The sequence below is a fragment of the Halyomorpha halys genome, unplaced genomic scaffold (assembly GCF_000696795.3).
Source record: "Halyomorpha halys isolate HHAL.00 unplaced genomic scaffold, Hhal_1.1 Scaffold392.1, whole genome shotgun sequence".
Taxonomy (NCBI): domain Eukaryota; kingdom Metazoa; phylum Arthropoda; class Insecta; order Hemiptera; family Pentatomidae; genus Halyomorpha; species Halyomorpha halys.
Window position 1 is genome coordinate 364,258 of NW_027114089.1, and position 13,404 is coordinate 377,661.

Sequence of the window (13,404 nt, forward strand, 5' to 3'; positions counted from 1 at the left end):
CTATTAGCACTCAAATTAAAGCTAGTTTAATGAGCTATAAAGTAGTCTATGATGTTTATCTTCGTAGGAGTAATAGTTTACATGAAATTTGCTAAAATAAATTGATTTATAGTTGTTCGGACAAATTTTTATTTGCCAAATTTATATTCATATGTGAATATCATTAAAACTACTACCCCTACGAAGATAAGTGTCATAAACTACTTTGTAGTAAGTTAAATTACCTTTATTTTGAGTGTTGGCACACATACGTGCGTGTTATGGATCTAGAGATATATTTTTTCAAAAATCTAACATTTTATACGAACAACTAGAAATTAACATTTTGTAAGTTTATTTTGTCAAATATCATAAAAACTACTACTCCTTCAAAGATAAACATAATTAACTATTTTGTAGTGAATTTAACTAGCTTTAATTTGAGCTCTGGGAGACATCAGTACGTCCAATGGTTTCTGAAATAAAGTTTTTCATAAATCAAATTTATTGTCCGCACAACTATAAATCAATTTATTTTAGCAAATATCATGAAAACTCCTGAGATATATATTTCTCAAAATAAATTAACTAACTACTAATTTTTCAGAAGATTTTTAAGAAATTTTGCTTTTTAAAAAGCTATATCTCCAGAACTATTGGACGTAAATAGCTCTTTTAGGGCTAATATTTCAGCAAATTTATTCTTCTTTAAACAATGTTCTCTTAGATTTTCTAGTGTTGTTGGTAGTTTTTAAGATATAGAGTTCCGAATGAAAAATTAGTGTTTTTTTAAGGTTTTGAAACAGCCGCCATTTTTTAATCCCCTTACCTATACTTGACAGACTCATCAATTTTGACTAGTAATTAACACATAGTTTTTATTGAAGTAATCACAAATTGGGGTGAGATAACTGCCTTTTTTTCTTCCCGGCTCTTGTACTATAATCAACAGATATGAATGGCAAAGCAAGATGATTTTATAAAAACATTTCATAAATCATATTCTAATTATTTTTAGTCTACAATTTAAGACAGCAAAAGTGCAAATTTAATTCAAAATTGATGTTTTCTTTGGGGCGATTAGACCTCTAAAAATAACAAAAATGTACAGTTTAGGCAGCATTTGTCAGTGATCATTATGATAAATTATAATTGTAAGTGATAAATAAAATAAAAAAATAAAAAGTGATTTTCCAGCATGAATTCACTTAGGAAATGGCTTTTCTATTATTTTTATTATTCTGGAACTAATATTTTCTGTCTAAAGCTATAATCATTACTAATAAAATTTTAGTGATGAATAAACTTTTTGGGAGTAGCGAGGGTTCAACCACTCACAGTTCCTGAAGTCTACCGGGCGAATTACCAAAGAGAACCGACACTGAGCCAATCGCATTTCATATGCCCAGCCAAGCTTAGTGACCGTGTACTTTGACACATTCAGTTCACACAAGCTCACTCCAAATTATAAGGTGTTTTTGATACATTCACTCCTGACTGACACACCTCTAGCAAGAACCCTATAACACCTGTCTAATATTCTTCGACCTAGTATCACTAAACAACCTTTCATTTAAACCTGTTCCCACTTTTATCCTCTGTTTGTCAGTACATAGTGATGATATAACGGGATTTTCATTTCTTTCTTTTTTTTATTCCTCTAGGAGGTATCTGAGCTCAAATTCAGACAAAATTTTCGGTCTTTCTATTTTTAGTCATGCATCAAACTCTTTCTTAACCAGTTTATCAGGGTGATATTGAACTTAAATAGCCAACAGCATGATCTTTTTTAACTGACTGATTGACTGCTGGCAGTTTTTACATGTCTTCCAGAATGACTATCAGTAATTATAAACTAACAAAAACTTGTGCCTCCAAGTATTTTCCTCATAAATCTGGCACCATCTGGTTCATATTATAGGATTCAAAAGAGGCAAATTCTATAATTCTTGACTTAGTTTGATCCCACCAAATCTAGCTTCCTTCGATATTGCCATCAATGTTGAGTGAAGTGAAAATACCAACTTATCACTTGTTCCTCTTCAACAATTAAAATTAAAATATATTGTCTGTAAATATATTATTATATAGAATATATAGACTGCATGAATTTAAAAAAAAAATAGTTCTCTTTTCTATATATTCATTCCTTTATCTCTTTTTATTTATTATTTTCAGCCTCTTTTATTCTTGATTTCACACTTATATTACATTATAAGGTTATATAATTATTATCTTTTCTGATTGTTCTTGTAATATACAAAGTTTGGTTACTCATTAGCAGCTTTTTTCATTTTTTTACACCTCAAACACAATCTACCAGGATTCAAATTAACATTATTATCTCATATTATTTCTTCATTTATCCAATAATCTACTCTCTTGATTTATTATTGCACCTTACTTACACCTCATTCTTTCCTTCTTTTAATTTTACTATATTTGCCAATAATTAAGAATACTTTTATTAATTATTATTTCACTAATCATTATTCCAGTGGTACATTCTCAATTCTATCATTCATTAATGTACTTATTAATTATTGTTCTATTTATTTATATTTATATTCATTTATTTACTTTATTCATTTTTTTTTATATGACTTTCAATGTACATATTCTTATATTCTAATGATTTTTAACAATGTTTTTATCTTCATTTTTATTTAGTAAAATAATCGCATGCAAAAAATATTTAAAATTCAGGATCTTATTCCCTTCATCTAATTAATGAATCTTTGAATATAGCATAGTGTCTTTGTTTCTCATGATGGGGTTAAAGTCTTCAAAAAGTAAATGTTTTTGCATGCGATTACTTTACTAAATCAAATACAATTTAATAAAGTCCAATTCACATGAGCAGTATGTACATTATACTAAGTTTATACTTCTACTAGTAAAAATATTGAATGGTAGAACTTATGGGCAACTCACATGAGTTCCAGGTTTTCTGTTTTGTTTTTTTATTTGTTTTACCTGCCTCTGCCTGGATATTTTTCGGATATACAGAAAGGGTTTTTTCTAACAACCTATTCTAACGAGAGTGGAAGGGTTGATTTTTTATTCCATGGAACCACCACAAAATAAAATCTGACCAGCCAAGAAAGAAATTAACTTGGTAAATTGACTTTTACTATCCACTGGGCTGATGAGGGTCACTTTGCACATAGACGGGTATAAAGTACTCAAAGGAAAAATCACAGAACACTGAGTATTTTAGTTTAAACACTCACACTGTTCAAGTATTGAGTACTTTAATCAAGTTGATGATTGAAGACTACAAAAATTACTCAGCTCTTACCTCGAGATTTTCTTCATTTTATCAAGATTATTGTACTTATTTAATTACTGTGAATAATAAAAAGTAAGTGAGAACTTTATAGTATATGAGTACAAAAGTAGAATATGATGATTTCATGCATCAATTTTCAGCCATTTCAGCCACTGGCATAGTGTAGACCGGATGATAGTTGCAGTCATGACAGTACTACGGCACTACACTTGGCTTGATAACTGATAATACGTTTAATATTAGTTTAAGCTATTATCATATTTAACTGGCAAATGGATATGCCTTGACAGTAGATTCTCACACAGTTTTAGTCACTGCAGCAACTACCATGGTGTATACTGTTTGATGGTTGCGGTCAAGACAGCACTGCTCTCATGATATTAGATAGTACATGAAATGTCAGGAAGCAATCGTCATATTTAGCTGTCTCATGACAGTGAACTGTCACACCATATTAACCTTACAAATGTAATGGTGATAGAAGGGATACAAATTTTCATTGTTGCTTTGATTATTTATTGGTTCCGTTCAAAATTCTTAACCTTATTAACAGTAACGATATTGGGTGGTAACTCGAAATAATCCTCAAATAGAATAAATCAATGCCAGAGAGAGGGTTTAACTATAAATACTAGAATTATTAATAATATTTGTATGATTGGACCAATAATGACTTTGGAACGATCCTTGATGAAAAAGTACTCAGATGATTTTAGGTGAATACTTTTTGTTATCAGAAATAAAACCAAGAATACTTTTTATACTTGACTAACCCTGCTTGAGTACTTTAAAAGTACTCATGAGATGAGCCAAGTACTGAGAGTAGTAAACTACTGCCCATCTCTAAGTTGATTGAGCAGTGGCGACACAATCAAGATCCATAGAATTTATATTTAAAAATAAGCTAAACAGAGAGTTCCTCTATCTCCTATGTCATTTCAATGAATTAAGCATGATTATTATTTTTGTCATATATAAATATAACTCAGATAAATAATAATATTAAATATTATTACATTTATTATTATGTTTCTAGAAAAAAAAAAAGTAGAAAAAACTTTTATAACCTTAATTTATTTGAAATGGATATTATTATCCTAACATGAGCAGAGACATAGCTAACTAACAAAACAGAGTCATGCTCATCTCCAATTTACAGCTAACTATTGCTCAAAATATTAAATAAAACTATTTTACAAAATAAATGGAATATGGTCCAGGTGCAGTCAAATTAAACTCAAATAATAATATTTTGTACTATTTTTATAAATTTTTTATAAAAATAGTACAAAATATTACAATTTGAGTTTAATTTGACCGCACCTGAACCATATTCCATTTATTAAAACACACGGTCAATCATAAATCTTCCAGTATTTTACAAAATATTTTTGGTACACAATAATGGTTCTAACATCTCCATTATTACACTTTCCATCAATTCCTTCCTTGTCCAGCCTCTCTTCCTTCAATCTTGAGGTAAAAATTCAAGAATTCTTCCATGTCATCTTTATATCTGTCCTTCTCAAACAAACTGTATTTTCATTAACTAAACTAAGCATACTAAGTTCAGTAATTGTTTGATATTTACCTTATTTTGAATTCAGTGTATGAATAATGCTTAAAATAATACTATTTCTTCTTTGAAAATTCATCTTTCAGGGTAGTAATCTCCTATAATTTTTTATGACAAAGTATCGTAACTAGTGAGTATTGTCCCTTCTTTGTGATTTTATACATTCATATTCAATAGAACTTCTTCATTCCATAATGAATAACTTAAATAGCCAATAAGCCATACTGTTTATTAATTTATCTAGGATAATTTTACCAAATGCATTTTCTAAAGATATCTGTGATCCTAAGTAATCATATTTACAACTGTTAAATGTCAATATATTATTTCTATATTTCTATTTATTGCTAATTTCTTTTAATTTACATTGCACCAAACGAGCGTTATGGATAACTGGAGAAGGGAGGTATGAGGGAATGGAATAGAGAGAATAGCGTAGATAGGGTTGAGAACATACAAAGCGAAAGAATGAATAAGGAAAATGTCATTGTGTTAGGAAGAAAAAAATAAATATATTACAAAAAAAAGTAATATTTGAAATATATTGTCTTTTGTTTATGGTTGATTGGAAAAAAGAAAAGTAGGAAACATTTTTTTTTTTTTATTGTTAATATACGATAGTGTATTTATATCTAATCACGGATTGATAAATATGCTGTGTGCTCTAGAAATCAGATGTATTCGGGCAGCATTGCCTAACAAAGCATTTCTCTAGGTATTTAAAAGTGTGTAAATATGAAATAAAATTCGAAAGGTTTTAGAGGTAAAAAATTTGAATCTGAATGAGTATTCATAATTCATAATAATAAGTGAAGAAAAAAAAACTAAAATAACCAGTATAATGTTGTAAAGTAGTATTACAATTAATTATAGTAGTTTTTATATTAAACTAAGTTTCAGCAAAGTATAGAACTTATCTATAATAACAAATTTTAAAAATTATAAAAATATATTACTCTAATATTAAACAATAAGTAACAATAATATTAAGTAATATATTTCATATAGGATAAAACACTTTGTTAAGTTTAAAATCATGTTCCGAAGTTGGAATTTCATCAACCATTTGCTCAATAAATGCGAGACCGACGGCATAAGTAGGTCTTAAATTCCTCTCACAATTGAAACGTTGTAATTCCTCTAAATATTTATCATAATACCCTTTACCCCTGCCAAGCCTGTCGCCTCCTTTAGCAAAAGCTAAGCCCGGAACTATAATGTAATCTAGTCCATCTGAAAGAAACACCATTTATTTGAAATTCAACAATTATTAAAAGGAACAGCCTCTAACATGCATAAATATAGTGGATTAAAAAATCTGCATCTGAAGGCAGTTCCTTGACATAAGAAAATAATGTAATTCCCTACACTAAATATAGTAAAATGACAACAAATATCAAATAAAATAAGACAATCAATTACAAAGAAAAAAATTTACCAACAGCAAGATCTCTACACTAACTTCATAAATTAGCAGCAATGGATAATGACTCAGATATTTGCTGTCACTGGTAGAAGGAGAGTCGAAGTTAATGAAAAAAATAAACTCAACAGAAAAAAAAACATAGGCATCCTAGCAATTTTAAAGTAATAATGACTAAGCCATGACCTGATTCAGTTTTACAAAATTACAAATAAATAAACATAAATGAAATTTCCATTTATTATAATTTTAAGCTCATTTTAATTTAAAATAATCCATAACTTTGTTTAATACAAAGCTAAGTAGAAATCAGCAATACTTTTATCTTGTTTTCTCATTTAGCCCTGATGGAGCCCTGCAAAGTGGGCGTAACGTTGGTTAACAATAAATAGTTTTCTTTTTACTATTTTGATACCTTTGTTGACTGCCACCCAGACTATCTTCCTCCAATATAGTAAAATAAAATCGAAAAATGTTCACAGTTGCCATGAAAAAAGGAAATATGAAGATTATGAAAAGTGTAGAAAAAATTAATTTATAGTAATAAAATAAATAATATAATATTATTTTGGTTTAAAAAGAAAATGTGTATATTTTATAAATAAAAACTTATGATTTATTTCATAAATTTGAATTAAGAATTATTCAGTTTAAAAATATATCGTAATTTAGTATAATAAATTTAAATATTTGAATAAATGATACTTTAAAGCAAGGCTTTCTCAAAGACACCAGAACAAAGCAGACCATTTAAAACAAAGGCTGATTGTTATGCTTTTGTTTTGATAATATACACCAACAACATAAACTTAGAGAACATAATATTTTATGTTCATGAAGTGAATTAAGCTTTTAAAAACTCAAAAATTAATCAATATTTATTTTTTAAAATCAAAATACAACAATATCATGATATAAAAGACTTTTAAGTATTTAATATTTCAACTGAAACAAGGCATTGAATAGGCGGAAGATCAAGGCAGTCTTTCCTCACATCTCGGAGGGTGAACACATATCTTAGTCTATCCATATATCTGGCAAGAAAATAATTTTTTAAAGACGGGGAAAGTGTTTTATTGGATTATTACAATTGTTAAAAGTTTAACTTAGTGACTTTGCAAATACAAAAGAACTATTCAATGATGAATTAAGTAATAGATAAACTGTTATCCATGGTCTAATGAAAATAATAATTTGCTAATTAAAATATTTCAAAACAACTTAATTACTATTATGAAGGGAAGTTAGGTTAATAGTGCTCAAAAGGGAGGCCCGTTCAACAGATATGAACAGCAAATGGCTACCAAAATATTATTTGAAAAAGATATAAAGTTTTAGGTGCTGACCAAATTATACAAGAAAAGCAAAAAGAAATATATTAAGGAAACAAGAAAAAAAAGTACTGACAACTGTTAATAAAGTGACACAATAACAATGTTTTTGCTTAAAGAAAGTTAACAATTAAAAAGTTTTCCAATCGAATTATGAGACTTAATGGAAATGAGATTTTTGTATATAGAATACTGCAAAACAATCGAACTGTTCCCGATTATCGATACTCACTGAACTTAGTAAAATAGGTTAAACCATCTAGCAATCTATAGAGAAAAAATATACAACCTTTAATCATTCTGCAACATTTAGATTTTTCACAATTATTCTGTAATTTTTAAATTTCCCGGAATCATTCGATAAACTTTAAATTTTTAACCAGAAAAATATCTATAATGACCAAGTTTATTTATGAAAAATTTTAAGTTAATTTAGAATATCGGAAGATAACTAATAGTGGTAAAGTACTAATATTGTATTATACTTTAAAAACAATAACAACTGTTTTGTTACTTTTGATCCAATTAAGTTAAAAATGAATTTAGATAAAATTTGCTAGATTCATTAATATAACGTCATCTTTCAATACATTGCCTACCGTTTACTTTTTTTTTTTTTTTTTTAATTTGATAACAAGGTACAGGTAAGGTTTATCCATACTTATCTGTATGATTTAGTTTTTTATAACAAAAAATCCCCAGTTCTGTTTTTAAATCTATTATGAAGTGTAGATTTTATTCCAACACGTAGAAAATCATCAAGAGTTCACCTTTACCATTATTTAAAAGGCATATAATTTATCACCTAATAAAAAATTCAATACTCTTAAAATAAAAAAATCTACTAGTTTTCAGATCTAACCTCCTGTACAGGCATCTGTCCGTTCTTCTGTTTCTAAGGGCTGTTTAATCTTCCAACTGGTTTCCGGAAGAGCATCTAAATCCTCAAGTGAATGAAGCTTTACCAGTCTCATTTCAACCTTGTTATATCTAAATTGAAATAATTACAAAGAGATTAAAAGGTTTAAGAGCCCTCCAGAAAGTTGATGTAAAAATTAACAAAACATATTTATAAAAAGAAAAAAGAAAAAACCTGGTGCATTGTGCACATCACACAACTTTCACTTGCTATTAAAATCCATATTTTAGAGTTTCTCAGGGTGAAAATAATAAATATCAACTTCGTTCCTGCCAAGATTACATTTTAATAAAAGATAGCGAAGCCATGGACATAAAATTGCAATCAGGTAGTCTTGGCTTTTCTGATTTGAACTCCTGTCTCTATTTTCTTCTTTACTTATTTATCAAATTCTTTAATATTTTGTATTTATTCTTTTTTTAATTACTGCTAACTGTGAGGACTGGTGGAGTACTTTAAAGGAAGATTATTTTAAAATTTGTCATTTAAACACTGTTGGAATAATTGAACAAAGATAAGATCCATCTTATATTAAAGACCATTTGATTGTAAATTATTTATCAAGCCTGATTGAAATTGTTAGAGCCATTTTTCAGAAAATTCTTTTCAAAAGGATTCAAATTTCAGAAACGTGCGACTTTTCATTTTTGAGCTAGACAGTTAATATACACATAGAATTGGTAATTTAGACTCAGGGGACCACAAAAGGTTTGTTTCCTTTGAAAATTCAAATTGCAAATTTTGTAGGACCACAATACCTCCTCTCATTATAATCCATAACAAGTAAAAATTACAATAAAACCTTAGTTAACTTTATGAAGTTACAACTTTACAAACTTATAATGTTATTTTGTGAATTGTTACATTGGAATACAAATCATCCTAATGAAGCCAATTCTCAACAGCATTAAAAAAAAGTTGTCCTTCAGTCCATTAAAAATATTCAATAATTTTAACAGAAATTAAGTTTAAGTTTAATAATAATATTTACTTCAATATTCCCTAATACAGCTAGCTTTATCAGAAGGTTGAATAGTGGATATATAAATGAAAAAATATATATTGTTTTTTACTCAATTTTGTTATAATTAGTTCTACCTATCTTCAATGTTTTGTGTATATTAAAAACCAGAAATCATTTTACTGAGTGTCATTATTTCAAAAACATTTTCAAAAAATTATAATACCAACACTAGTTTCTTAATTCTTTAACTATAAAAGTGTAAGCGAAGACAAACGTAATAGGGAACATAAATAAAAAACCGAATCGATACTTCACCTTGGTATAAAACATTCCTTCCCTTCATTCAGAATCCACTTGACAATACTGAATGTTGGTACTTCCTCAGGTAAGCTAAGGTAAATACCAATCCTAGAACTTTGTTTGAATTTTTCACACGATAAAACCTGCAAAATTTATTTATATACAACACAGTTATATATAAACATAGTAAAATACAAATAAGTAAAAATTATATACACATAATACATTTATTGTAAGTACAAATATCTGTACTGATAAGTAAAAAGGATTTAAGTCCATATCTTGTTTTTCAGGAGACAAAAAATAAAGTTCAACAAATGTTGTATAAACACTTATTAACCAAGCAGCCCAGATGAAGGCCTCAAATTCTGATTGAAACATTGGCACTAATAAAGAAGTTATTACTTATTTGTGTTCTTTACTGACCACACTTAATCTCAGCAGTCCTCAAGTCCAGAACTAACGATTACGGCCCAGACAACATTCCTGTAAAGATCATCAAACTTTGTCTCCCTACCATTCTTCCTGCCTTCCTGCACATTTATAACTTCTCCCTTCAAAATTCCGTTTTTCCCAAAGCCTGAAAGAAAGTCCTTGTCCAACCATTGAATAAAGTACCTTCTCCTCCTTCAGTTTTCGACTTTCGGTCAATATCCATTTTATCCAACTTGCCCAAACCACTAGAAAGATCAGTCCACTCCCAACGTAATAATTATCTCGAGCAAAAAGCTCTCCTTAATCCTTTCCAATCCGGTTTTCGCTCCCTACATTCCACACAATCCGCTTTATTGAAAATTTCTCAAGACCTCCAATCCTCTATAGACAATCATCATATATCAATTTTAGTTCTTTTTGATGTTTCTAAGGCATTTGACACAGTTAACCATAAGATCCTCCTCAATAAACTTCAAAACCTTTCCATGCCAAATAGTGTCCTAAAGTGGTTCCTCTCCTTCCTGTCCCATCGTTCCCAAACAGTCGCCTTTCCGAATAAAACTCTTTCCTCTCCACTTCTTCTGTCACAAGGTGTTCCTCAGGGATCCTCACTTTCACCAACCATTTTCTCTATTTATATCAACAATCTTCCTGACTCCATTCACCACGCACAATACCACCTATATGCAGATGATCTCCAAATCTATCTATCCTTCCATCCCTCCGAGATGCTTGAGGCCATCCAAAAGATACAAGAAGATATTGACAGCATTAACGCATGGGCGTCTAATAATGATTTGAAGCTGAATGCTAAAAAAACAAGGCCATTCTCATTGGTTCCAAGCGCCTCCTTCATTCCCTCCCTTACTATTTCTCTACTATTTCTTACTCTTCCTTAACAACCAACCGATTCACTTCTATCCTACAATAAAAAACCTTGGTGTCACCTTTGACCAACACCTCTTCTGGAATAACTACATTTCCCAAATCACATGCAAATCCATAACTGTACTCAAACAATTCCTAAGATTCCGTAATTCCATTGCTTTGTAAGATTTATCTTTGGGTTCCCTAGGCGCTCTCAAGTCTCCTGCTGGTATACCGAGTTCAAGTGGCTCTATCCAATCTCCCAAAGGCAATACCTCCTTGGTGTTTTCCTATTCCCAGTTCTTAAAATCAAAAACCTATCTATATCCTAGATCTCCTCACTCTTCATTCATCCGTCCACTTATTAAACACCAGATCCCAACCGATTGATTTATATATGCCCTCCTATAGAACCACCTTCTTTAGCAAATCCTTTGTCATACGTGCAACCTCCTTCTGGAATTCTCTTCCCATCTCCATTCGCTAGTCAATATCCATTCTTTCCTTTAAACAACACCTATTCCTCCACTTATTGTATAACCAAACCTCTACATCATTGTAATCAAATAAATAGGCATATATTCATTAACATTATAAACAGTAGTAAAGCCAATATACCCATGTAATTTCATTCTACTATCTGACAATTTGTAAATGCTTGCCAGATAAAAATCTATATGAACCATGTATTTATTCTTAGGGGACATATGTCCCAGAATAAAAGTATTTTTTCATTCCATTTCATTTCACACCCCCAATCATCTCCTCATATATATCGTCCACAATCAACAATCTACTCATCATTATCAATACATCTTTTAATTCAGTGTATAGCAAGAAATAATAACTAATTAATTAAAATATATTTCTGGAAAAATAAAACACACTTAAAATTTCAACCATCCTTTAATTATTAATATAATGATCTTTCGGACCCAGATCCATTTTCAAATCTCTTGTGTTAGTGCACTAGTCATTTGCCTATTATTTATATTATAGTAATATACATGCTCTCTTCATCCTGGCTCTTTAATGTTCCTTATTCATCAGTGCACAGGCAAATAAGAAACATTAAAGAGCCATAATAATGAGAATATAATTAAAATAATAGGCAAATGAGAAGTTATAGAAAAAGTCAAATATTGCCTGGTTTAAGGAGGAGGTACATGAATGTTAAAACATTGGAACAATCAGCAACATTGTAGAAGAATTTTTAAACAAAAATAATATCAGAATTAAATCTTTGGGTTTATCAAGTCTTGTAATTTCAATTAGACTTATATGGAGTTTCCTATTTTCTGAAATCAAAGAAGATTTAGGAAATGCATTCAGACACCTTCCATTGCCTCAATATTGGTTTTCCGGTGTGGAATCAAAACCACAGAACTATATTCTAAGATTGGAAAGAATGTAGAAAGATAGAGCTGTTGTAGAAGAAATGTAGATTTGAAGCTTAGCGTGGTTCTATTAATAAAACAAAGCCTCTTGTTGCTTTTTTTACATACCCAAATTTTTAATTGATTGCTCTTTACTGAAGGGTAAAAAGAATAGCTTATATTAAAGGAGAGAGAGACAATTTATGATGAAAGAATACTAACACATGAAAAATGAATAACAAAATACAATAATTCATCAGGACCAGTAAATAAAAATATCTATGAAAGATAAGAAACAGTACCACTTGTTGTCATTTTACAATTTGAAAACTAGCTAAAAAATTCGAAAACCATAACACATATATTTAAACAATCATCCCAAGTCCTTATGTAATCAAATTTAAAAATGTTACATACCCTTAAATTAAGATGAGGAAAGTATGGTATTACCTGTTTGATAATGGACTGTGATTGTTCGACAGCCACAGCAGGATCCAAGTTCATTAGTTTTTGTTTAATCCTCTTCCGCAAATCAGATTTTAACTGCTTGGCAGCAATTGACATCTTTATGAATCTGAAAATGCAGAGAACAAAAACAAGAAATTTAAAAATAAAATATTATCTCTTACTCACTTATGTAATAACAGGATAATGCCCACAGTGATAGTCAATAACATAAATATTATCAAGCATGAAATAATGTTATCTCATAATTAAAAGTCACAAAATTATTTAATACAATTTAACTTGTAATATTAAGACTGGTTTTAGTAATAAATAAGTAAATAAATGATCAAAAAATTTAAGTATATATATTGATTTAAATTTCCAATACATTTAAATGAGAATTCATAGTTGTTTTGTAAATTCAATAAATTTTACCGAGAAAGTATTTATAAATTCAACTACTCAATTAATCTTTTTTTTTTTTTTTTTTTTTTT

The 13,404-nt window shown here is 29.1% G+C and overlaps 1 protein-coding gene across 3 annotated transcripts in view; it reads right to left on the reverse strand.

The window, feature by feature from the left end:
* Positions 1 to 5,367: 5,367 nt before the first annotated feature.
* The window catches only part of Mthfs (methenyltetrahydrofolate synthetase), a 12,629-nt gene continuing 4,592 nt past the window's right edge, over positions 5,368 to 13,404 (reverse strand). For 2 of the 3 annotated variants that reach the window (XM_014422870.3, XM_014422871.3), the window contains exons 2-5: positions 12,913 to 13,036; positions 9,800 to 9,927; positions 8,464 to 8,591; positions 5,368 to 6,080 (exon numbers count right to left, since the gene is read on the reverse strand). In XM_014422870.3, coding sequence (XP_014278356.1) covers positions 5,848 to 6,080; positions 8,464 to 8,591; positions 9,800 to 9,927; positions 12,913 to 13,036 — 613 coding nt within the window. In that variant the 3' untranslated portion in view covers positions 5,368 to 5,847. Of the gene's footprint in view, positions 6,081 to 8,463; positions 8,592 to 9,799; positions 9,928 to 12,912; positions 13,037 to 13,344; positions 13,364 to 13,404 lie in introns of those variants that run through there. The other variant, XM_014422872.3, reaches the window with a different exon arrangement.